General features: G+C 47.6%; 1 protein-coding gene across 1 annotated transcript in view; it reads right to left on the reverse strand.

Annotated features, from left to right (window-relative positions):
• Positions 1 to 4649: 4649 nt before the first annotated feature.
• The window catches only part of ENTPD4 (ectonucleoside triphosphate diphosphohydrolase 4), a 28206-nt gene continuing 5852 nt past the window's right edge, over positions 4650 to 27003 (reverse strand). The window contains exons 4-14 of the mRNA XM_068174595.1: positions 25455 to 25660; positions 22764 to 22914; positions 22569 to 22672; positions 21324 to 21383; positions 17434 to 17564; positions 14893 to 15102; positions 12956 to 13246; positions 8258 to 8343; positions 6745 to 6906; positions 5303 to 5627; positions 4650 to 5266 (exon numbers count right to left, since the gene is read on the reverse strand). Coding sequence (XP_068030696.1) covers positions 5405 to 5627; positions 6745 to 6906; positions 8258 to 8343; positions 12956 to 13246; positions 14893 to 15102; positions 17434 to 17564; positions 21324 to 21383; positions 22569 to 22672; positions 22764 to 22914; positions 25455 to 25660 — 1624 coding nt within the window. The 3' untranslated portion in view covers positions 4650 to 5266; positions 5303 to 5404. The remainder of the gene's footprint in view (positions 5267 to 5302; positions 5628 to 6744; positions 6907 to 8257; positions 8344 to 12955; positions 13247 to 14892; positions 15103 to 17433; positions 17565 to 21323; positions 21384 to 22568; positions 22673 to 22763; positions 22915 to 25454; positions 25661 to 27003) is intronic.

Below are 27003 nucleotides of genomic sequence, written 5' to 3' on the forward strand. Positions count from 1 at the left end.
TCCCACGAGAGGGGAAAAGGCCCTTCCTAAACTGGAGGGACGGGATCCGGGAGTGGGAACTGGGCATGGGATCCAGGGATGGGATCCAGGGGGGGATCCAGGGATGGGATCCAGGGGGGGATCCAGGGATGGGAGCCAGGGATTGGGAGCCAGGGACAGGATCTGGGGATAGGATCCAGGAATGGGAGCTGGGGATGGGATCCAGGGATGGGATCGAGGGGTGTGATCCAGGAATGGGATCCAGGGATGGGATCCATGGATCAGATCCAGGGATGGGATCTGGGGGTGGCAGTGTGATCCAGGAACAGGATCCAGGGATGGGAGCCAGGGATCAGATCCAGGGATGGGAGCCAGGGACAGGATCAGATCCAGTGGGGGGATCCAGGGATGGGATCCAGGGGCAGGATCCAGGGAAGTCACCTCAGGAACCCTCCAATTCCTCAGGCCTTGGGAAAGGCTGATCCAAGGAAAAGGGAGAAGAGGCAGGAACTGAACGGGATTGGGCTGGGAAAGGGGAGGATGCTCACGAACACTCCCAGGAAATCCCAAATCCCTCCTCAGCCTTGAGGGAAAACCCAGGAAAACCTGGGAGTGCTGATTCCCTGTGCCAGGCAGGGAACGTGTCCGGACAGGGACAGGGACAGAGGGACACATGGGAGGGACAGGGACAGAGACAGGGACAGAGACAGGGACACAGGGAGGGGGGCACAGGGAAGGGACGGGGACATGGGGAAGGGATGAAGGGACAGGGATACAGGGATAGGACAGGGACACAGGGAGGGGACACGGGGACAGGGACTTAGGGAGGGGACACGGGGACAGAGACACGGGGTGGGGACACAGGGACAGGGACACGGGGAAGGGACAGAGACACAGGGAGGGGACACAGGGACAAGGACAGGGACACAGGGAAGGGACATAGGGACAGAAGGAAGGGACAGGGATGCAGGGATGGGACAGGGACACAGGGACACAGGGAAGGGACAGGGACATGGGGAAGGGATGAAGGGACAGGGATACAGGGATAGGACAGGGACACAGGGAGGGGACACGGGGACAAGGACAGGGACACAGGGAAGGGACACAGGGAGGGGACAGGGACACAGGGAAGGGACACGGGGACAGAAGGAAGGGACAGGGATGCAGGGATGGGACAGGGACACAGGGAAGGGACACAGGGACAGAGGGAAGGGACAGGGATGCAGGGATGGGACAGGGACACAGGGAAGGGACACAGGGAGGGGACAGGGGCACGGGGACAGGGACACGGGGACAGGGGCACGGGGAGTCCTCCAGGCCCATGCCAGGTCTCCGGAGCTTCACGCGTTATTTGGTACCAACAATGGGACCTTGGGAAGAACAATGGAATTTCGGGAACAACAATGGGACCTTGGGAACAACAATGGGACTTTGGGGACAATACCGGGACTTTGGGAACAACAATGGCACTCCGGAGGGACGAGGTGCCCCCGCCCCAGTGTCCCCTTGTCCCCTCCCCGGGGCTGCGGGGACACAAATCCCTTTTGTTGCCGCGGGGATCCCGGAGGAGCCGCGCCTTCCATCCTCCCCAGCCCTCGCGTGGATCTCACCCTCACTTCTCCCGTTTGGGGCCGCTTGTGGGGCGTTCTCCCCACGGAAAAGCACAAGGAACCGAAGAGGGATGGGTTTAAAGGGCAGGGAAGTTTTGGGATCGTTCCCTGCCCTGCTCCCCTCCCTCACCTGTCCCTAAAGCACCTGGAGAAGGAAAATGGATTTTGTTAGGGCAGGAAACCCCAAATCGCAGCGTGGGTTGGGAATTCCAGGCTGAGGATCCCAAAGGAACCAGCCCCGGGGGGGATGGAAAATCCCCGTGGGTTTTCTCCTTCACGTGGAAGATCTGTGGGGATCATCTGGGGTTCATCTTCCCCCCAGGAGACGGCACCGAGTTCTGCCTCCTCCGGCTGAGCGCACCCTGCAAACCCTCGGGATCCCTGGGATGTGGGACCTGTGGGATTTGGGATCCCTGGGATGTGAGACCTGTGGGGTTTGGGATCCCTGGGATGTGGGACCTGTGGGATTTGGGATCCCTGGGAAGTGGGATCTACAGGATTTGGGATCCCTGGGATGTGAGACCTGTGGGATTTGGGATCCCTGGGAATGTGGGACCTCTGGGATCTCTGGGATGTGGGACCTGTGGGATTTGGGATCACTGGGATGTGGGACCTATGGGATTTGGGATCCCTGGGATGTGGGATCCATGGGATTTGGGATCCCTGGGATATGGGACCTGTGGGATTTGGGATCCCTGGGATGTGGGATCCATGGGATTTGGGACCTGTGGGCTGTGGCATCCATGGGATTTGGGATCCCTGGGATTTGGGACCTGTGGGATGTGGGATCCATGGGATTTGGGATCCCTGGGAATGTGGGATCTATGGGATTTGGGAACCCTGGGATGTGGGATCCATGGGATTTGGGACCTGTGGGATGTGGGATCCATGGGATTTGGGATCCCTGGGATGTGGGACCTCTGGGATCTCTGGGATTTGGGACCTGTGGGATGTGGGATCCATGGGATTTGGGATCCATGGGATTTGGGACCTGTGGGATGTGGGATCCATGGGATTTGGGATTCCTGGGAATGTGGGATCTATGGGATTTGGGAACCCTGGGATGTGGTATCCATGGGATTTGGGACATGTGGGATCTATGGGATGTAAAATCCATGGGATGTGGGATCTCTGGGATCCCTGGGATGTGGGACCTGTGGGATTTGGGATCTCTGGGATTTGGGATGCCTGGGATATAGGATCTGTGATTCCTGGGATGTGGGATCCTTGGGATATGTGATAGCTGGGATGTGGGACCTCTGGGATTTGGGATCTTTGGGATCCCCAGGATATGGGATCCCTGGGATGTGGAATCCAGGGGATTTGGGATCTCTGGGATGTGGGATCCTCAGGATGTGGGATCCTTGGGATATGTGATAGCTGGGATGTGGGACCTCTGGGATTTGGGATCTTTGGGATCCCCAGGATATGGGATCCCTGGGATGTGGAATCCAGGGGATTTGGGATCTCTGGGATGTGGGATCCTTGGGATATGTGATAGCTGGGATGTGGGACCTCTGGGATTTGGGATCTTTGGGATCCCCAGGATATGGGATCCCTGGGATGTGGAATCCAGGGGATTTGGGATCTCTGGGATGTGGGATCCTTGGGATATGTGATAGCTGGGATGTGGGACCTCTGGGATTTGGGATCTTTGGGATCCCCAGGATATGGGATCCCTGGGATGTGGAATCCAGGGGATTTGGGATCTCTGGGATGTGGGATCCTTGGGATATGTGATAGCTGGGATGTGGGACCTCTGGGATTTGGGATCTTTGGGATCCCCAGGATATGGGATCCCTGGCATGTGGAATCCAGGGGATTTGGGATCCATGGGATCTCTGCGATGGGGATCTCTGGGATGTGGAATCTATGGGATCCCCAGGATGTGGGATTCAACCTGGATGGATTTCGGGTTCCTTCCCAGCCAAACCAGCCTGGAGTTCTCTGCTCCTCCCTCCACTGAAAGGAAATTTTATTTTACAAACCATTCTCCCTTCAACTTTTATAAGCTTCCCTTTTTCCCTCTTGATTTTATTTTTTTTCCTGATTTTTTCCTTGCTTTTATTTTTTTTGTTTTTACATTTTTTTCCTATTTTTTCTTTCCTGATTTTTTTCCTGATTTTTTCCCCGGATTTTTTTTTCCCCCCAGATTTTATTTTTTCCCCCTGATTTATTTCCCTTATTTTACTTTTTTCCAGATTTTTTCCTCAATTTTATTTTTCCCCTGGTTTTTTTTTTTTTAATTTCCCTGGGGTTTTTTTCTGATTTTTCCCCATGGTTTTTTTCTGATTTTATTTTTCTTCCAATTTTTTCCTCTGATTTTAATTTTTTCCCCAATTTTATTTTTTCCCAATTTTTCCCCCTCTGATTTAATTTGTTTCCTGCTTTCATTACATTTTAATGCCTTTCCCCCTCCCCTTCTTTTTCCCCCTTGCTGGATTAGAGACTCTGGCACTTCTGCCTGGATATTTCCAAGTCCCACAGGATTTTTTTTTTTTTAATTTAATTCTGAAATTGGAAATTTGGGCAGCTGAGAAGGAGAAATTCAGCCTCTGGCAGGGTCAATTTTGGGATCATTTTTAACAGCCCCGATTTTAAATCCCAATTCCAGCCCTGGATTTTCTAATCCTTCACCCAAAACCAGATTTGGATTTAACCTCAGCCAAAACTTTGATTTTGTAAGCTCCAAAAATATCCTTTACCAAGGGAAGGCATTTGGAATTCTGAAGGTCCAGTGAAAGATTCTGCTCCAAAATTCTGCCCCAAATCCAGGGAATTCTGACTCAGCACGTGCTGGCTGGGAGGAGCAGAAGTTTAGCACCCAAATTTAGGTGGAATTCAGCAGCTACAGCCTAAATTCTCTATACAAAGGTAAAAAAACCCATCGAAACCAGACAATAAACCAATTTAAATTATCCAGATTTTTAGATTAATTATGATAAAAAAATGTATCCACTTCTCCAATAATAAAACCATCCAATTTTTCCAGCATTTCCCCCACCTTTTAGAAGTTTTCCAGCTGGAGAATTAACAAATAAAACACCCACACCCCAAAGGTTCATAGAAATCCCACTTTTAATCATGGACAAATCGACTTTCAAGTAAAACCAACAGTTTTAAATAAAATATAAATTACCAGAGGACTTGGAAAGACCCTGTGCACGTTCTCCTCTGCTTTTCCAGTTCTCTTCACATTCCTGGAGTTTCTGGGAGGTCTCTCCATGATTATGGAACAGAAATCAGGGATTAAAAGCAGCGACCGGTGCCACTGGGAGGGTGAAAAAGGAGGAAATCCTTTTCCCTTTTCCAAGGAAAAAGGAGGGAGCAGAAGTGATGGAAGCAGTTTTTATGGAAGCACAGCATTGGATGCGAGGGATTTTCCTTCTCCATCCCAGGAGTGATTCCAGAAGGGAAAATCACATTAAATGTCCTAAAAGGGTTTTGTTTTGGTTTGGTTTTTGTTTTTTTTTTCCTGCTTTTGGAACTTCCCGTTCTTTGAGACTCCAAAGTGAGAGCAGGGATGGCAATGCTGGAATCCAGCAAGGAAAATCCAAGCTCATTCTGGGATTTCAGCCTCTCCCAAAGGTGGGAACTCAACTCATCCTCTCCTGCGCACCCTAAAGTGCAACATTCCCAGCAAAGTCTTTTTTTTTTTGGCATTTTTCCCTCACCACCCCGTTCCCCTGGAATTCCCAAGCCTGCCTGGAATTCCCAACTCCGCTTCTCCAAAAAGGGCAAAAAAAAGAGGAACCCTGAGGCAAAAATGGCTTTTTTTTGTGTGTGTGTGTGGATGAATCCTCCATCCTGGAATCCTATCCCGGGATTTTCTGCGGGGGAAGCCCCTCCTGGATCCAGAGGGGAGGGGAGGAGCCGCTGTGGAACACCCGGCGGTGGATGCGGCGCAGGCGGAGCAGGTAGAGCAGGATGGAGAGCAGCACCACCAGGAAGCAGGCCAGGAACAGGTAGTGGTTGTACACGAAGGAGAAGCTCCTCCAGTGTGAGTGAATCCCACGGAAATTTTCCTGCTGGATGTCCCTGGGAAAGAGGAGGGGGACAATGGGCACGCTTTGGAGGCAAAATTCCACTGCCAGCTTGGTGGGAATCAAACAGGCTGGGAATCCGAGCCCATTTTGGGGAACAGGATCTAAAAAGCACAAGTTGAGGCTCTTAAAACCACCTCTTCCCATCCCAAAATTCCCCTCCCAAAGGCTTTTCCCAGATTTTTGAGAGGATGTCCCTGGAAAAGAGCAGAGGGACAATGGTCACGCTTTGGAGGCAAAGTTCTGCTTCCAACCTGGTGGGAATCAGAGCTCATTTGGTGGAATAAGCTGTAAAAAGCACAAGTTGAGGCTCTGAAAGCCAAAAATTCCCATCCTCAAAATCCTCTCCCAAAAGCTTTTCCCGGGTTTTTGAGAGGATGTCCCTGGAAAAGAGCAGAGAGACAATGGCCACGCTTTGGAGGCAGAATTCCACTTCCGACTTGGCTCCGGGCAGGAATCCGAGCCCATTTTGGGGAACAGGATCTAAAAACCCCAATTTGAGGGATCACCACCTCTTCCCACCCCAGAATTCCCTTCCCAAAGCTCTTCCTGGATTTTTGAGAGGATGTCCCTAGAAAAGAGCAGAGGGACAATGGGCACACTTTGGAGGCAAAATTCCACTGCCAGCTTGGTGGCGATCACAGCTCATTTGGTGGAATAAGAAAAAAACATAAATTGAGGCTGTAAAAACCACAAATTCCCATCCCAAAATCCTCTCCCAAAGGCTTTTCCCAGATTTTTGAGAGGATATCCCTGGAAAAGAGCAGAGAGACAATGGCCATGCTTTGGAGGCAAAGTTCTGCTTCCAACCTGGTGGGAATCAGAGCTCATTTGGTGGAATAAGCTGTAAAAAGCACAAGTTGAGGCTCTAAAAATCACAAATTCCCATCCTCAAAATCCTCTCCCAAAAGCTTTTCCCGGATTTTTGAGAGGATATCCCTGGAAAAGAGCAGCCACACTTTGGAGGCAGAATTCCACTTCCGACTGGGCTCCGGGCCGGAATCCGAGCCCATTTTGGGGAACAGGATCTAAAAACCCCAATTTGAAGGATGACCACCTCTTCCCACCCCACAGCTCCCTTTCCCAAAGCTCTTCCCGGATTTCTGGGGTACCTGAGGGGCAGGAAGCGGGTCCGGTAGAGGATGGCCCCCAGCGTCCACTGCACCTCCTTGTCGTAGACCTGCAGCGCCGTCTTCAGGCTCCCGTAGCTCTCCGGGAAGGAAAAGCCCCGGTGGAAAACCTCGAACATCCAGGCGGACTTAAAGCACTGGAACCTGGGGAGAGCCGTGGGGTCAGCCCGGAAATGTGGGATCAGGGGATCAGGAGACAGTGGGATCAGCCAGGAGAAATGGGATCAGGGACAACAGCCAGGAAAAGTGGGATCAGCCAGGAAATGTGGGATCAGGGCCAGTGGGATCAGCCAGGAGAAATGGGATCAGGGACAATAGGATCAGCCAGGAAAAGTGGGATCAGCCAGGAATCGTGGGATCAGGGACAGTGGGATCAGTCAAGGACAGTGGAACCAGCCAGGAAAAATGGGGTCAGAGACAACAGGATCAGGCAGGAAAAGTGGGATCAGGAAGAGTGGGATCAGCCAAGAAACATACAATCAGGGACAGTGGGATCAGCCAGGAAATGTGGGATCAGCCAGGAAAAATGGGATCAGGGACAGTGGGACCAGTCAAGGACAGTGGGACCAGTCAGGGAGAAATGGGATCAGCCTGGAAAAATGGGATCAGGGACAACAGGATCAAGTAGGAAAAGTGGGATCAGCCAGGAAATGTGGGATCAGGGACAGTGGGATCAATCAGGGACAGTGGGATCAGGAACATTGGGATCAGGGACATTGGGATCAGCCAGGGAGAACAGGTTAAGCTCAGCTCAGCATTCCAGCGACCACAGGGCAGAATTAAACATGGAATTCTCAGCTTTCCCAAGTTTTTTCCTACTTCCAGTGATCCCACGAAATGGAAAGGCCTTGGGAATTCTGGGTGGGATCAGTCAGGAACAGTGGGATCACTCAGGGAGAACGGGTTAAGCTCACCTCAGCATTCCAGCAGCCATGGGGCAGAATTAAACATGGAATGCTCAGCTTTCCCAGTTTTCTTCCCTGAAACTGAAAGGCCTTGGGAATTCTGGGTGGGATCAGCCAGGAACAGTGGGGCCAGTTAAGGACATTGGGATCAGTCAGGAACAGGGGGATCAGTCAGGAAATGTGGGATCACTCAGGGAGAAGGGGTTAAGCTCAGCTCAGCATTCCAGCGACCACAGGGCAGAATTAAACATGGAATTCTCAGCTTTCCCAAGTTTTTTTCCTACTTCCAGTGATCCCACGAAATGGAAAGGCCTTGGGAATGCTGGGTGGGATCAGCCAGGAACAGTGGGATCAGTCAGAACATTGGGATCAGCCAGGGAGAACGGGTTAAGCTCAGCTCAGCATTCCAGCGACCTCGGGGCACGATCAAACACGGAATTCTCAGCTTTTCCAAGGGATTTTTCCACAATTCTCAGCTTTTCCAAGTTTTTTTTTTTTTTTCCCCACTTCCAGTGACCCACCAAACGGACAGGCCCTGGCAGGAGGAGCTCCCTGGACAAACCCCAACCCCAAAGCCGGGTCCCGCTCACTTGAGCCGGTGCAGATCCGCGTGGGGGGCGTAGAGGCCGCGCTCGAAGCGTTCCCGCAGCACCGACCACCTGGTGGCACAATAATCCTGCAGGGAAGCCAGAAAAAACGGGAAAAAGGGAATGAGCCCAGCATTCCTCCTGCCTGGAGAGGGAAAATCCCACCAGAAAAAAAAAATGACCTGAAACACCAAAAACCCATAAAGTAACAGCAGCTTGCACTGCCAGTAAGGAAAATCCCGGATTTCGTGGGAATATTTTGATCCACACTAGGAATTTGGGGTGGAATTAATGTTAAACTCTCTGGGAATATCCAGGGTCACAAATTTTGTGGGATATTTTGATCCACACTTGGAATTTGGGGCGGAATTAATGTTAAACTCTGTAGGAATATCCAGTAAGGAAAATCCCAAATTTTGTGGGAATATTTTGATCCACACTAGGAATTTGGGGTGGAATTAATGTTAAACTCTCTGGGAATATCCAGTCAGGAAAGTCCCAAATTTCATGGGAATATTTTAATCAACATTTGGAATTCAGGGTGGAATTAATTGAAACTCTTGGAATTTGGGATAGAATTAATGTTAAACTCTCTGGGAATATCACGATCACAAATTTTGTGGGATATTTTGATCCACATTTGGAATTTGGGGTGGAATTAATGTTCAACTCTTTGGGAATATCCAGTAAGGAAATTCCCAAATTTTGTGGGAATATTTTATTCCACATTTGGAATTTGGGATAGAATTGATGTTAAACTCTCTGGGAATATCCAGGGTCACAAATTTTGTGGGATATTTTGATCCACACTAGGAATTTGGGGTGGAATTAATGTGAAACTCTTGGAATTTGAGGTGTAATTAATGTTCAACTCTTTGGGAATATCCAGTAAGGAAAATCCCGAATTTTGTGGGAATATTTTAATCCACACTTGGAATTTGGGATAGAATTAATGTTAAACTCTCTGGGAATATCCAGTAAGGAAAATCCCAAATTTCATGGGAATATTTTAATCAACATTTGGAATTTGGGGTGGAATTAATGTGAAACTCTTGGAATTTGAGGTGGAATTAACATTAAACTCTCTGGGAACATCCAGTCAGGAAAATCCCGAATTTTGTGGGAATATTTTAATCCACATTTGGAATTTGGGATAGAATTAATGTTAAACTCTCTGGGAATATCACGATCACAAATTTTGTGGGATATTTTGATCCACACTTGGAATTTGGGGTGGAATTAATGTTCAACTCTTTGGGAATATCCAGTAAGGAAATTCCCAAATTTTGTGGGAATATTTTATTCCACATTTGGAATTTGGGATAGAATTAATGTTAAACTCTCTGGGAATATCCAGGGTCACAAATTTTGTGGGATATTTTGATCCACACTAGGAATTTGGGGTGGAATTAATGTGAAACTCTTGGAATTTGAGGTGGAATTAACATTAAACTCTCTGGGAATATCCAGTCAGGAAAATCCCAAATTTCGTGGGAATATTTTGATCCACACTAGGAATTTGGGGTGGAATTAATGTTAAACTCTCTGGGAATATCCAGGGTCACAAATTTTGTGGGATATTTTGATCCACACTTGGAATTTGGGGCGGAATTAATGTTAAACTCTCTAGGAATATCCAGTAAGGAAAATCCCAAATTTTGTGGGAATATTTTATTCCACACTTGGAATTTGGGATAGAATTAATGTTAAACTCTCTGGGAATATCCAGGGTCACAAATTTTGTGGGATATTTTGATCCACACTAGGAATTTGGGGTGGAATTAATGTGAAACTCTTGGAATTTGAGGTGGAATTAACATTAAACTCTCTGGGAATATCCAGTCAGGAAAATCCCAAATTTCGTGGGAATATTTTGATCCACACTAGGAATTTGGGGTGGAATTAATGTTAAACTCTCTGGGAATATCCAGGGTCACAAATTTTGTGGGATATTTTGATCCACACTTGGAATTTGGGGTGGAATTAATGTGAAACTCTTGGAATTTGGGGTGGAATTAATGTTCAACTCTCTAGGACTATCCAGTAAGGAAAATCCCGAATTTTGTGGGAATATTTTATTCCACACTTGGAATTTGGGATAGAATTAATGTTAAACTCTCTGGGAATATCCAGTAAGGAAAATCCCAAATTTCATGGGAATATTTTAATCAACATTTGGAATTCGGGGTGGAATTAATGTGAAACTCTTGGAATTTGAGGTGGAATTAACATTAAACTCTCTGGGAATATCCAGTCAGGAAAATCCCAAATTTCGTGGGAATATTTTAATCCACACTTGGAATTTGGGATAGAATTAATGTTAAACTCTCTGGGAATATCACAATCACAAATTTTGTGGGATATTTTGATCCACATTTGGAATTTGGGGTGGAATTAATGTTCAACTCTTTGGGAATATCCAGTAAGGAAATTCCCAAATTTTGTGGGAATATTTTATTCCACACTTGGAATTTGGGATAGAATTAATGTTAAACTCTCTGGGAATATCCAGTAAGGAAAATCCCAAATTTCATAGGTATATTTTAATCAACATTTGGAATTTGGGGTGGAATTAATGTGAAACTCTTGGAATTTGAGGTGGAATTAACATTAAACTCTCTGGGAACATCCAGTCAGGAAAATCCCGAATTTTGTGGGAATATTTTAATCCACATTTGGAATTTGGGATAGAATTAATGTTAAACTCTCTGGGAGTATCACGATCACAAATTTTTTCACCTGTGAGCTTTAGTGCATTAAGGAATTTGGGATTTCTTAAGGAAGAGTTTTGCTGCAGGACTCTGGGAATAAAATCCTTATTAATGATGTCTTAAATGAAGGATTTGATCCTTTTTTCACCTGTGCAGCTTTAGTGAATTTATGAATTTAGGATCTCTTGAGGAAGAGTTTTTGGGAATAAAATCCTCGTGGAGTGATGCTAGAGGAGGGAATATTTCCACCTGTGAGCTTCAGTAAATTTATGAATTTGGGATCTCTTAAGGAAGAGTTTTTGGGAATAAAATCCTCGTGGAGTGATGCTACAAAGGAGGGAATATTTCCACCTGTGCAGCTTTAGTGGAAATTTAGTGAATTTATGAATTTGGGATCCCTTAAGGAAGAGTTTTTGGGAATAAAATCCTCGTGGAGTGATGCTGGAGGAAGGAATATTTCCATCTGTGAGCTTTAGCGAATTTATGAATTTGGGATCTCTTAAGGAAGAGTTTTTGGGAATAAAATCCTCGTGGAGTGATGCTACAAAGGACGGAATATTTCCATCTGTGCAGCTTTAGTGAATTTATGAATTTGGGATCTCTTAAGGAAGAGTTTTTGGGAATAAAATCCTCGTGGAATGATGCTACAGAGGAGGGAATATTTCCACCTGCGCAGCTTTAGTGAATTTCTGAATTTGGGATCTCTTAAGGAAGAGTTTTTGGGAATAAAATCCTCGTGGAGTGATGTTACAGAGGAGGGAATATTTCCACCTGTGCAGCTTTAGTGAATTTCTGAATTTGGGATCTCTGAAGGACGAGTTTTTGGGAATAAAATCCTCATGGAATGATGCTACAGAGGAGGGAATATTTCCACCTGTGCAGCTTTAGTGAATTTGTGAATTTGGGATCCCTTAAGGATGAGTTTTTGGGAATAAAATCCTCGTGGAGTGATGCTACAAAGGAGGGAATTTTCCACCTGTGCAGCTTTAGTGAATTTCTGAATTTGGGATCCCTTAAGGAAGAGTTTTTGGGAATAAAGTCCTCGTGGAATGATGCTACAGAGGAGGGAATATTTCCACCTGCGCAGCTTTAGTGTATTTCTGAATTTGGGATCCCTTAAGGAAGAGATTTTGGGAATAAAATCCTCGTGGAGTGATGCTGGAAGAAGGAATATTTCCACCTGTGCAGCTTTAGTGAATTTCTGAATTTGGGATCTCTTAAAGAAGAGTTTTTGGGAATAAAATCCTCGTGGAGTGATGCTGGAGGAAGGAATATTTCCATCTGTGAGCTTTAGCGAATTTATGAATTTGGGATCTCTTAAGGAAGAGTTTTTGGGAATAAAATCCTCATGGAGTGATGCTGGAGGAAGGAATATTTCCACCTGTGCAGCTTTAGTGAATTTATGAATTTGGGATCCCTTAAGGAAGAGTTTTTGGGAATAAAGTCCTCGTGGAATGATGCTACAGAGGAGGGAATATTTCCACCTGCGCAGCTTTAGTGTATTTCTGAATTTGGGATCCCTTAAGGAAGAGATTTTGGGAATAAAATCCTCGTGGAGTGATGCTGGAAGAAGGAATATTTCCACCTGTGCAGCTTTAGTGAATTTCTGAATTTGGGATCTCTTAAAGAAGAGTTTTTGGGAATAAAATCCTCGTGGAATGATGCTGGAGGAGGGAATATTTCCACCTGTGAGCTTTAGCGAATTTATGAATTTGGGATCTCTGAAGGACGAGTTTTTGGGAATAAAATCCTTGTGGAATGATGCTACAGAGGAGGGAATATTTCCACCTGTGCAGCTTTAGTGAATTTCTGAATTTGGGATCCCTTAAGGAAGAGTTTTTGGGAATAAAATCCTCGTGGAGTGATGCTACAAAGGAGGGAATTTTCCACCTGTGCAGCTTTAGTGAATTTGTGAATTTGGGATCCCTTAAGGAAGAGTTTTTGGGAATAAAATCCTCGTGGAGCGATGCTGGAGGAGGGAACGTTTCACCTGCGCAGCTTTGGTGAACCTGGCGGCGCTGTACTCGCCGCCCATGCGGAGCACGTCCTCGGTGCAGTAGTAGAACTCGGAGAAGCCGTAGAACTCGCTGCTCTGCAGGTGCACGGGGGGCTGGAAGACGCCGTTCAGGGAGCTGCGGGTGCCGTTGGTGCGGTTCAGCAGCGGCTGCAGCCGCTCCCGGCACAGCTGGAAGTCGCCGGTGCCGCGCAGCTGCAGCGTCAGCCCCCGGTGCCGCAGCTCGTCCCGCGCGTCCCGCGGCAGGCACGGGTCCGGCACAGCGGCCTGCGGGCTGCACAGGAGAGATCAGCCAGGCCCGGCTCAGCCAGGCCCGGCTCAGCAAGGCCAGGGACAGGAGAGATCAGCCAGGCCCGGCTCAGCCAGGCCAGGGACAGGAGAGATCAGCCAGGCCCAGCTCAGCCAGGCCCGGCCCAGCCTGGCCTGGGATACGGAGAGATCAGCCAGGCCCGGCTCAGCCAGGCCTGGCTCAGCAAGGCCAGGGACAGGAGAGATCAGCCAGGCCCAGCTCAGCCAGGCCCGGGACAGGAGAGATCAGCCAGGCCCGGCTCAGCAAGGCCCGGGACAGGAGAGATCAGCCAGGCCCGGCTCAGCAAGGCCCGGTCAGCAAGGCCCAGCTCAGCCAGGCCCGGCCCAGCCTGGCCTGGGATACGGAGAGATCAGCCAGGCCCAGCTCAGCCAGGCCCGGCCCAGCCTGGCCTGGGATACGGAGAGATCAGCCAGGCCCGGCTCAGCAAGGCCCGGTCAGCAAGGCCCGGCTCAGCCCAGTCTGGGACAGGGAGAGATCAGCGAGGCCCGGCTCAGCAAGGCCCAGCTCAGCCCAGCCTGGGACAGGGAGAGATCAGCCAGGCCCGGCTCAGCCAGGCCCAGCCTGCCCGCCCAGCATGGGGATAGGGAGAGATCAGCAAGGCCTGGTTCAGCAAGGCCTGCCTGGGATAGGGACAGAGATCAGCAAGGCCTGGCTCAGCCAGGCCTGCCTGGGATAGGGACAGAGATCAGCAAGGCCCGGCTCAGCCAGGCCTGCCTGGGATAGGGACAGAGATCAGCAAGGCCCGGCTCAGCCAGGCCTGCCTGGGATAGGGACAGAGATCAGCAAGGCCTGGCTCAGCCAGGCCCATCTCAGCCTGGCCTGCCCACCCAGCCTGGGGATAGAGGGAGATGAGCAAGGCCCAGCTCAGCAAGGCCCAGCTTAAATTTCCACTTTTTCAGCTGAACCCATGATTCCAATTTCTGAGGAGGAATCGCTCTCCACTTCCCAGATTTTCCCTTCCCACACCAGTTGTGCCGTGATCTCTCCACACAACTTCCAGGATCATTCCCACCTTTCCAGGGCCACCTCCCACCGTCCCAGGCTGCTCCAAGCTGCCCTTGGGCACTCCCAGGGATGGAGCAGCCACATCTGCTCTGGGAATTCCATCCCAGCTCTTCCCCACTCTGATATTGGGAATTCCTTCCAGAAATCCAACTGGAATTTCCTCTCTTTCAGTTTGACCCCATTACTCCAATTCCTGAGGAGGAATCCCTCTCCACTTCCCAGATTTTCCCTTCCCACACTGCAAATGCTGTGATCTCTCCACAATATCCAGGATCTTTCCAGGGCCACCTCCCACTGTCCCAGGCTGCTCCAAGCTGCCCTTGGGCACTCCCAGGGTTTGGAGCAGCCACAGCTGCTCTGGGAATTCCATCCCAGCCCTTCATCACCCTCATACTGGGAATTCCTTCCAGAAATCCAACCTAAACTTCAGTTTGACCCCATTACTCCAATTCCTGAGGAGGAATCCCTCTCCACTTCCCAGATTTTCCCTTCCCACACTTCAAGCGCCGCAAGCTCTCCACACAACTTCCAGGATCATTCCCACCTTTCCAGGGCCACCTCCCACCGTCCCAGGCTGCTCCAAGCTGCCCTTGGGCACTCCCAGGGATGGAGCAGCCCCAGATCCCAGGAATTCCGGGTACCTGCTCCTGAGGAGGCTGCTGGAGAAGAGGCTCTCCTCGTATCTCCTGCGCGCCGCGTTGCCGCCGAAGCCCAGGAAGGTGGCCACGTACACGCGGTACACGTGCTCCGTCTGGTGGGCATCGCAGCCCAAATTCACCTCTGCCAGCAGGTTCTTGGCCACTTCCTCCTGCAGCAGCAACATCAGGAACCATTGGGATGATCCCGATCCCAAAATGAATTTTTTGGGATGTCCTGGACACCTTTAATGTCACCCATCTCTTTATTGCTCTCCTCTCCTGTCTGTGCTTCTCTCCTCTCCTGTCTGATAAAGGACATTCCCACAGGATCATGGAGGTGATCTGTTTGGAAAAGACCTTGAAGATCATCAATCCAACAGCAACATCAGGAACCATTGGGATGATCCCGATCCCAAAATGAATTTTTTGGGATGTCTTGGACACCTTTAATGTCACCCATCTCTTTATTGCTCTCCTCTCCTGTCTGTGCTTCCTGCACTCTGATAAAGGACATTCCCACGGGATTGTGGAGGTGATCTGTTTGGAAAAGACCTTGAAGATCATGAAGATCATCAACCCAACAGCAAAATCAGGGACCATTGGGATGATCCCGATCCCAAAATGAATTTTTGGGGATGTCTTGGACACCTTTAATGTCACCCATCTCTTTATTGCTCTCCTCTCCTGTCTGTGCTTCCTGCACTCTGATAAAGGACATTCCCGTGGGATCATAGAGGTGATCTGCTTGGAAAAGATTTTGAAGATCTTGAAGATCATCAATCCAACAGCAAAATCAGGAACCATTAGGATGATCCCAATCTCAAAATGAATTTTTTGGGATGTCTTGGAGACCTTTAATTTCACCCCTCACCCATCTCGTTAGTGCTTTCCTCTCCTGTCTGCACTTTGATAAAAGATATTCCCATGGGATCATGGAGGTGATCTGCTTGGAAAAGATCTTGAAGATCATCAATCCAACAGTCCTGAAGAGCCACATCCATGGTTTTTGGATATTCCCAGGAATGAGAACTCCACACTGCCCTGGGCAGCTTTTCCAATGCTTTTCAGCCCTTTATAATCCAGATATTTGAGGACTTTTCCTTGGGAACGATCATCTCCCACATTATTTGGAAAATCCAAGATTATTTCAGAGGAGAGCAAAATTGAGTTTTCCTTGGGAATGACCATCTCTCCCAATTTATTTGGAAAATCCAAGATTATTTCATAGGGAGAACAAGATAAAAGAGTTTTCCTTGGGAATTATAATTTCTCCCCTATTTTTTGTTAAAAAACCAGGATTACTTCATAGGAAAATAAAAAAAAGGGGATTTTCCTTGGGAATTATGATCTCTCCCATTTTATTTGTAAAATCCAAGATTATTTCATAGGGAGAACAAAATTGAGGAGTTTTCCTTGGGAATGATGATCTCTCCGATATTTTTTGTTAAAAAAACAGGATTACTTCATAGGGAGAACAAAATTGAGGAGTTTTCCTTGGGAATGATCATCTCTCCCAGTTTATTTGGAAAATCCAAGATTATTTCACGGGGAGAACAAAACAAAAGAGTTCTCCTTGGGATTGATCACTTCCCACATCATTTGGAAAAAGATCACTTCATAGGGACAGCAAAATCTTGGAATTTCAGACTCCTGGCCCTGCAAAGCCCAGGAATTGCTTCTGTGGAGCCTGGAATTTTCTTCTCCCATGGAAAAATGTGGATTGTGGCTGCTGAATTCAGTGCTCCACTTTTCCTCTCCCACTCCTGATTCCCAGGACAGATTCCATGACCAAAATTCCCATTTCATATCCATTTATGCTCAGCTAAAACAACCCCACAGGCAGGAATTTTCATCCCTGTTTTCCCAGCTGATATTTGACTGGATCTGCTCTGGAGGCAAATGTCCAAATTTTAATAATTCCAAATAATTTCTTACACCCTCTGTTAATTAAAACAGAGCAATAAGGGAATTAATTAGGGTAACATCATTCCACAGGATTTAAAAACTCAATGTATCCATTATGAGAAGAGAGCCAAACAGGGGGATTTGATGCTGTTTTTCCTTTAGATAATTCCCAATTAATTTCATGGGAAGTTCAGCTTGAAAAATCCAGGAATTGCTCCAGAACTCAGTGGAATTGGAGCAATTTATGTTCAGTCTGGGACAAAGCAATTCGGTGACATTTATAACTTCTAATTCCATTTCTGCCAAAAATTAAAGGAAAAAGTCATTTTTTTGGAAGGTTTTTTTATAGGAACCACCAGGAATTTTTGGGTTTTAAGCCCCAGGATGCAAATTTTGGAATTTAAGGGATTTAAAATTATCTACAAAGAATAAAAATGAAGGATTAATGCAGGATTCGAGTGATGGGAATGAAAAACCAAAGGAATTCTTAATGGGATGGGATGGAGGATTCCAAAGGATGGGAAAGAAAGGAAAAGGATCCCAGAGGGAAGGGGGAATTCCTGGATAATGAGCTGGTGAGGGGAGGCAAGGCTTACATTTTGGGGCACTTCGTAGGCGATCTGCGTGGAGACGCCGCCCATGTCCAGGATCCCCACGGTTCTCTTGCGGAAAATGGGATCGTGGTGCTCGCTGCCCGGGACCTGCACCTCCACCACTGCCTCGTCCTCTGGATAAAACATGGGAAAAATGGGAAAAAAACAGGTGAAAATCCCTGTGCTCACTGCCCGGGACCTGCACCTCCACCACTGCCTCGTCCTCTGAACAAAACATGGGAAAAATGGGAAAAAAACAGGTTAAAATCCCTGTGCTCACTGCCCGGGACCTGCACCACCACCACTGCCTCGTCCTCTGGGAAAAACATGGGAAAAGTCAATGGGAAACAGGGAAAAATCAGTGGGAAATAGGGAAAAGTCGATGGGAAATAGGGGAAAATCAGTGGGATACAGGGAAAAGTCAATGGGAAATAGGGGAAAATCAATGGGAAATAGGGAAAAATCAGTGGGAAATAGGGGAAAATCAATGGGATACAGGGAAAAGTCAATGGGAAATGGGGAAAGTCAATGGGAAATGGGGAAAATCAATGGGAAATAGGGTAAAATCCCTGTACTTCCTGCCTGGCACCTGCACCTCCACCACTGCCTTGTCCTCTGGGAAATACATGGGAAAAGTCAATGGGAAAAAGGGAAACATCAATGGGAATTAGGGGAAAATCCAAGAGAATCAAGTTAAAATCCCCGTGCTTGCTGCCTGGGACCTGCACCTCCACCACTGCCTCATCCTCTGGGAAAAACAGGGGGAAAATGGGAAAAAACAGGTTAAAATCCCTGTGCTCACTGCCCTGGACCTGCACCTCCACCACTGCCTCATCCTCTGGGAAAAACTTGGGAAAAATGGGAAAAAAACAGGTTAAAATCCCTGTGCTCACTGCCCGGGACCTGCACCTCCACCACTGCCTCGTCCTCTGGATAAAACATGGGAAAAATGGGAAAAAAACAGGTTAAAATCCCGTGCTCACTGCCCGGGATCTGCACCTCCACCACTGCCTCGTCCTCTGGATAAAACATGGGAAAAATGGGAAAAAAACAGGTTAAAATCCCTGTGCTCACTGCCCGGGACCTGCACCACCACCACTGCCTCGTCCTCTGGGAAAAACAGGGGAAAAGTCAATGGGAAACAGGGAAAAATCAGTGGGAAATAGGGAAAAGTCGATGGGAAATAGGGGAAAATCAGTGGGATACAGGGAAAAGTCAATGGGAAATAGGGGAAAATCAATGGGAAATAGGGAAAAATCAGTGGGAAATAGGGGAAAATCAATGGGATACAGGGAAAAGTCAATGGGAAATGGGGAAAGTCAATGGGAAATGGAGAAAATCAATGGGAAATAGGGTAAAATCCCTTTACTTCCTGCCTGGCACCTGCACCTCCACCACTGCCTTGTCCTCTGGGAAACACATGGGAAAAGTCAATGGGAAACAGGGAAAAATCAGTGAGAAATAGGGAAAAGTCAATGGGAAACAGGGGAAAATCAGTGGGATACAGGGAAAAGTCAATGGGAAATAGGGAAAAGTCAATGGGAAATAGGGAAAAATCAGTGGGAAATAGGGGAAAATCAATGGGATACAGGGAAAAGTCAATGGGAAATGGGGAAAGTCAATGGGAAATGGGGAAAATCAATGGGAAATCGGGTAAAATCCCTGTACTTCCTGCCTGGCACCTGCACCTCCACCACTGCCTTGTCCTCTGGGAAACACATGGAAAAAGTCAATGGGAAAAAGGGAAACATCAATGGGAATTAGGGGAAAATCCAAGAGAATCAGGTTAAAATCCCCGTGCTCGCTGCCTGGGACCTGCACCTCCACCACTGCCTCGTCCTCTGGGAAAAACATGGGAAAAATGGGAAAAAAACAGGTTAAAATCCCTGTGCTCACTGCCCGGGACCTGCACCTCCACCACTGCCTCATCCTCTGGGAAAAACATGGGGAAAATGGGAAAAAAAACAGGTTAAAATCCCTGTGCTCACTGTCCGGGACCTGCACCTCCACCACTGCCTCGTCCTCTGGATAAAACATGGGAAAAATGGGAAAAAAACAGGTTAAAATCGCTGTGCTCACTGCCCGGCACCTGCACCTCCACCACTGCCTCATCCTCTGGGAAAAACTTGGGAAAAATGGGAAAAAAACAGGTTAAAATCCCTGTGCTCGCTGCCCGGGACCTGCACCTCCACCACTGCCTCGTCCTCTGGGAAAAACATGGGAAAACTCAATGGGAAATAGGGGAAAATCAATGGGATACAGGGAAAAGTCAATGGGAAATGGGGAAAGTCAATGGGAAATGGGGAAAATCAATGGGAAATAGGGTAAAATCCCTTTACTTCCTGCCCAGCACCTGCACCTCCACCACTGCCTCGTCCTCTGGGAAATACATGGGAAAAGTCAATGGGAAAAAGGGAAACATCAATGGGAATTAGGGGAAAATCCAAGAGAATCAGGTTAAAATCCCCGTGCTCGCTGCCTGGGACCTGCACCTCCACCACTGCCTCGTCCTCTGGGAAAAACATGGGAAAAATGGGAAAAAAACAGGTTAAAATCCCTGTGCTCGCTGCCCGGGACCTGCACCTCCACCACTGCCTCGTCCTCTGAATAAAACATGGGAAAAATGGGAAAAAAACAGGTTAAAATCCCTGTGCTCACTGCCCGGGACCTGCACCTCCACCACTGCCTCATCGTCTGGATAAAACATGGGAAAAATGGGAAAAAAACAGGTTAAAATCCCTGTGCTCACTGCCCGGGACCTGCACCTCCACCACTGCCTCATCGTCTGGGAAAAACATGGGAAAAGTCAATGGGAAACAGGGAAAAATCAGTGGGAAATTGGGAAAAATCAGTGGGAAATAGGGGAAAATCCCTGTACTTCCTGCCTGGCACCTGCACCTCCACCACTGCCTTGTCCTCTGGGAAAAAGGGAAAAATCAATGGGAAATAGGGTAAAATCCCTGGGCAATAGGGAAAAATCCATGGGAAACTGGGAAAATTCACCAGGATAAAGGGAGAAATCTCTGGGATACAGGGAAAATCCCAGGGATCCAGCCAGGGAGGGCCCAGAGGAGCTGCTCTTTGTGGCTGGTAAAGCTTCAGGTGGGAGTGGAGCCAACCCAAGCCAGCAGCAGCTGCCAACATCTGGCTGGAATTGCATCCCACATCTGGAAAGGCAACTCCCATTGGCTGGAATTGCATCCCAACATTTGGAACTGCATCCCAACATCTGGAAATGCAACTCCCATGGCTGGAAATGCACCCAAACACCTGGAAATGCAACTCCCATGGCTGGAATTGCACCCAAACATCTGGAAATGCAACTCCCATGGCTGGAATTGCACCCAAACATCTGGAAATGCAACTCCCATGGCTGGAATTGCACCCAAACATCTGGAAATGCAACTCCCATGGCTGGAATTGCACCCAAACATCTGGAAATGCAATTCCCATGGCTGGAACTGCATCCCAACATTTGGAACTGCATCCCAACATCTGGAAATGCAACTCCCATGGCTAGAATTGCACCCAAACATCTGGAAATGCAATTCCCATGGCTGGAATTGCATCCCAACATTTGGAACTGCATCCCAACATCTGGAAATGCAACTCCCATGGCTGGAAATGCACCCAAACACCTGGAAATGCAATTCCCATGGCTGGAACTGCATCCCAACATTTGGAACTGCATCCCAACATCTGGAAATGCAACTCCCATGGCTGGAATTGCACCCAAACATCTGGAAATGCAATTCCCATGGCTGGAACTGCATTCCAACTTTTGGAACTGCATCCCAACATCTGGAAATGCAACACCCATGGCTGGAACTGCACCCAAACACCTGGCTGGAAAATCATCACCTGGAGCCCCCAGCTGCCCTTCAGATCCTCACCATCGTCCGTGTGCTCAAATCTTCCAAGGACAAAGTTGATCCCAATCCATGCATAGACTCCTGCAGGTGGAAAAAAAAAAAAACAGATCTGGAATTTCAGGAGTGTCAGGAACAGCTGGATTATGAACTTGAGAGCAGATTAAAACATTTTAATTCCTTTTTTTCCTGTGTGAGTTCAGCTCTGTTATTGCTCGTTTTTCTTTTATAAAATCGTAGAAGTTAAACATTCCTGGGAAATCATTAATTCCTGAGAATGATTCCTGGAAAATCATTAATTCCATCAGGAATTCCTGATGATTTTCTCCTCTCCCAGGTCAATACCACGATAAAATCCCAGACTGAAAGAATTAAAGACACTTTGATATGTAAAATTCAGGAAAGAATTGAAGGAAATGAAATTCTAAAGGGATTTTAAGGCTCTGGTGATCACACCAAAATAGCACTGCTTTTGAAATCATCTCATCCTGCAAAGTTCCTTCCATCAGGAATGTTGTGATTTATCCTTCCCCCTCCCTCTAGAGGAAATGGATTCAATTCCATTAAAGTTTCAGGGATAGTCAGCAAAGATTTGGCCCATCAGGATTTGAAATAGCAACAAAAACACTCCAAATCTTCCCTTGGAAATTCCAAATATTTTCCAGATCCAATTGCATTAAAGGAAATCCTAAATATTTTCCAGATCCAATTCCATTAAATTTTCAGGGATAATCAGCAAACATTTGGCCAATCAGGAGGCCAGAGGAACAAAGGAAGATTCCTCTGCTGAGGAATAAAGGCTCTCAAGCAAAGCAGGATTTGAAAAACCAATAAAAATATCTCAAACCTTCCCTTGGAAATCCCAAATATTTTCAAGATCCAATTCCAGAAAATTTTCAGGATAATCAGCAAATATTTGGCACATCAGGATTTCAAAAAACAACAGAACCACCACAAATATTCCCTTGGAAATCCCAAATATTTTCCAGGTTCAATTCCACTACAGGAAATCCTAAATATTTTCCAGATTCAAATCCATTAAAGGAAATCCTAAATATTTTCCAGATCCAATTCCAGTAAATTTTCAGGGATCATCAGCAAACATTTGGCCCATCAGGAGCTCCCACCATCCCCACACTCCAGAGGAACAAAGGAAGATTCCTCTCCTGAGGAATAAAGGCTCTCAAGCAAAGCAGGATTTGAAAAACCAATAAAAACCACCCCAAATAATCCCTTGGAAATCCCAAATATTTCCCAGGGCCCACCTACCTTCCTGCTTGCCAGAAATCACCTCAGCGTGGGAGTCAGAGAAGAGGAAATCGAAGTGCACGGGGATGTCCGTGAGCAGATCCTCCAGGATGGCTTTCTGCTGGCTGCAAAATTCCACAAGAAAGGCTGAGAAAAAGCTGGGATTCAGCTGGAATTCCCCCCCAAAAAATAAAAAAAAATAAAGCAGGGCATCACCTCTCGGGCAGGATCCGCATGCCTGCAGTGCACAGGATGTAGAGAGGAGTCTCCTTGTGCTTGGAGCGTGGCACGTGCTCGGCAGCGAAGCTCAGCAGGGGCGAGATGTAATCACTGACCTTGTCAGGAGAGCTGGCAAACTCCGAAATTCCTGGGAAAACAGAAAAGTGGGAGTGGAGCAGCTCCAGCTGCAGCATTCCCTGGAAAATCCCGAGCAGAAGAATGAAAAAAAGTGGAAAATCAGCTGTAAAAATGATGGAATTCTGATTTTTGATGGTGCTTTTCTCTCCTAAGGCGCTCCCTGCATTCTGAAGGGGCTGGATAAAGGATATTTCCAGGTTTCTTTGGGATTGGTTTGCAGGGAACTTTAAAGTCTGGAATGGGGCAGGAGGGAGAGGATTTTCCATGGGGCAGCAGCAGGAAAAGGTGGTGATGAAAATCAAACCAGCTACTGGGAAAAACATGGAATTTCTCCATGATTTTCTCTATCTTTGCTTTTTGCACTCCAAAGTGTCTGGATTAAGGATATTTCTCAGGTGGAAGAGCTCCAGGTGTTTTGGGGTTGGTTTGCAGGGAGTTTAAGTCTGGAATGGGGCAGGGGGAGAGGATTGTCCATTGGAAAGCAGTGGTAACTCATTGTGGTGAAAAACAAGTCAGGTACTGGGAAAAACATGGAATTTCTCCTTTATTTCCTCTCCCAACTTTGCTTTTTGCACTCCAAAGTGTCTGGATTAAGGATATTTCTCAGGTGGAAGAGCTCCAGGTGTTTTGGGATTGGTTTGCAGGGAGTTTAAGTCTGGAATGGGGCGGGAGGGAGAGGATTGTCCATGGATATGGCAGGGGCTGGTTCTGTTATAAATTAACTTCACTCTCTGTATTTAATGAAGAAATAATTGTGTTCCTGTAAAGTTATTTCAGCCAATTATTATCAATAATTCCCTATAAATTATATAAAAATAATCACATCAACACAAGTTTCATCTAATGTTTAAAGGATGCTCAGGCGTCACCTTCATCCTTTTTATCCTTATTTTCCTTATTTTTTCCTTTTTCTCCTATATTTCCTTATATACCTTATTTTAAACTCCCTGCAAACCAATCCCAAAGAAACCCGGAGTTGTTCCATGCTGGAAATTCCCCATATCCAGACACTTTGCAGTGCAGAAAGCACATTTAGGAGAGAAAAGCCTGGAGCAATTCCATGGTTTTCCCAGTACCTGGTTTGATTTTCATCACCACCTTTTCCTGCTGCTGCCCCATGGAAAATCCTCTCCCTCCTGCCTCATTCCAGATTTAAATTCCTGCAAACCAATCCAAAGAAACCTGGAGCTCTTCCACCCGAGAAATTCCATGTTTTTGGCAGTATCTAGTTTGATTTTGATCACCATCTTTTCCTGCTGCTGTCGAAAGGAAAATCCTCTGCCTCCTGCCCCATTCCAGACTTAAAAATTCCCTGCAAACCAATCCCAAAGAAACCTGGAGCTCTTCTACCTGAGAAATCCCATGTTTTTGGCAGTACCTGGTTTGATTTTCATCACCACCTTTTCCTGCTGCTGTCCCATGGAAAATCCTCTCCCTCCTGCCCCATTCCAGACTTAAATTCCAGCAAACCAATCCCAAAGAACCCTGGAGCTGTTCCACTTGGAAATATCCTTTATCAAGACACTTTGGAGTGCAGGAAGCACAGTTAGGAGAGAAAACCTTGGAGAAATTCCATGGTTTTCCCAGTACCTGGTTTGATTTTCATCACAATGAGTTACCACTGCTTTCCAATGGACAATCCTCTCCCTCCTGCCCCATTCCAGACTTAAAAATTCCCGGCAAACCAACTCCAAAGGAACCTGGAGCTGTCCCACCTGAGAAATCCCATGTTTTTGCCAGCACCTAGTTTGATTTTGATCACCATCTTTTCCTGCTGCTGTCCAAAGGAAAAGCCTCTCCCTCCTGCTCCATTCCAGACTTAAATTCCTGCAAACCAATCCCAAAGAAACCCGGAGCTGTCCCATGCTCTCAGGGTTGAAATATCCCTTATCCAGACACTCTGGAGTGCAGGAAGCACAGTTAGGAGAGGAAAACCTGGAGAAATCCCATGTTTTTAGCACTACCTGGTTTGATTTTCATCACCACAGGTTTCTCGGAGCTGTCCCTCATCTGCTGGATGTCCAGCAGGTCGTGGGGACAGCACCTGCCTTATCCATGGAAAATCCTCTCCCTCCTGCCCCATTCCAGACTTAAATTCCTGCAAACCAATCCCAAAGAAACCTGGAGCTGTTCCAACTGGAAATATCCTTTTTAGTGGGCAGGAAGCACAGTTAGGAGAGGAAATCTTGGACAAATTCCATGGTTTTTGCCAGTACCTGGTTTGACTTTCATCACCATGGATTTCCTGTTGCTGTCCCATGGAAAATCCTCTCCCTCCTGCCCCAAACCAATCCCAAAGAAACCTGGAGCTGTTCCACCTGGAAATATCCTTTTTAGAGGGCAAGAAGCACAGTTAGGAGAGGAAATCTTGGACAAATTCCATGGTTTTTGCCAGTACCTGGTTTGACTTTCATCACCATGGATTTCCTGTTGCTGTCCCATGGAAAATCCTCTCCCTCCTGCCCCATTCCAGACCTAAACTCCCTGCAAACCAACCCCAAAGAAACCTGGAGCTGTCCCACCTGAGAAATCCCATGCTTTTGGCAGTACCTGGCTTGATTTTCATCACCACGGGTTTCCTGGAGCTGTCCCTCATCTGCTGGATGTCCAGCAGGTCCTTGGGGTTGCCGTTGTGCCGGGGCCAGCAGTACACGAACACCCTGGAGCCGCTGCTGCCGCAGTCCACCACGATCCCGTAGTTCAGGTTGGGGTTCCTGGTGTCCGTGGCCTCCGTGTCCGTCACCCTGGCCAGGTATCTGGGCAAAAAAATGGGAATTGCTGCAGGGAATTCAGCTCCCTGCGGGTGTTTTATGTCAAAATCGCATTCAAAACTGGGTGGTTTTCAAGGAATTTTGGGGTGAGTTGGGTGGGATTTGAAATCCCATCCAGTGCCGCTCTCAGGGACCCCTCCCACTGTCCCAGGCTGCTCCAAGCTGGTCTTGGGCACTCCCAGGGATCCAGGGGCAGCCACAGCTCCTCTGGGAATTCCATTCCAGCCAGGAATTCCTTCCCAGCATCCCACCTATCCCTGCCCTCTGGCAGAAGGAAATTCCTGTCCCTATTTCACAGGAAATTCCAAGGGAAGTGCCAACCTCAAGAATCAAATTCCCACAGCAAATGGTAAAAGCAATTCCCAAAAAATGTTTATTATGGAGAATTTTCACCCCGAGAGCTCCTACAGAGACATAAAATATAAACACCTGAAAAGCTCCCTAAAAACAGCAGGAAATGTTTTCTTTTAGTAAGGATAAAGATTGATGGGAAAAGCTACTTCCTCTATCACCAACAACTTGAGCGTGTTTCCCCTCTCCCCCAAGCTCTAATTCCCTCTTTTCCATGGAATTATTTTCCCTTTTCCCCCCTAGAACTCTATTTCCCTCTTTTCCGTGGACTTATTTTCCCTTTTCCCCCCAGAGCTCTAATTCCTTCTTTTCCATGGAAATCTTTTCCTCCTTCTCCCAGAGTCCCATTTCCCCCTTTCCTCCCAGAGTCCCATTTCCGTATTTTTCATGGAATTCCCTCCCCTCTCACCTTTGCATCTCCCATCCCAGACTCAGTACTTCCCATGGATCAGGAGCAGAGCAGCATTTCCCCTTTCCCCCAAAGCTCCATTCCCTGTTTCCCATGGAATTCTTTCCCCCTTTCCCCCAGAGCTCCAATTCCCTGTTTCCCATGGAATTCCCTCGTCTCACCTGCGGAATCTCCCATCCCGGGCTCAGTAATTCCCAGAGATCAAGAGCAGAGCAGCATTTCCCCTTTTCCCCAGGCTTCGTTTCCCTCTTTCCCATGGAATTCTTTCCTCCTTTCCCACAGAGCTCCATTCCCTGTTTCCCATGGATTCCCTCCCTCTCACCTGTGGAATCTCCCATTGTCCTGGGCCCGGTGGGATCAGGAGCAGAGCAACATTTCCCCTTTCCCTGTTTCCCATGGAATTCTTTCCTCCTTTCCCCCAGACTCCATTCCCTGTTTCCCATGGAATTCCCTCTCCCCTCACCTGTGGAATCTCCCATTGTCCTGGGCCCAGTGGGATCAGGAGCAGGGAGCAGAGCATTCCCCATTCCCTGTTCCCCATGGAATTCCCTCTCCCCTCCCATTGTCC

Source organism: Anomalospiza imberbis, chromosome 28 (genome assembly GCF_031753505.1).
Source record: "Anomalospiza imberbis isolate Cuckoo-Finch-1a 21T00152 chromosome 28, ASM3175350v1, whole genome shotgun sequence".
Classification (NCBI taxonomy): Eukaryota; Metazoa; Chordata; class Aves; order Passeriformes; family Viduidae; genus Anomalospiza; species Anomalospiza imberbis.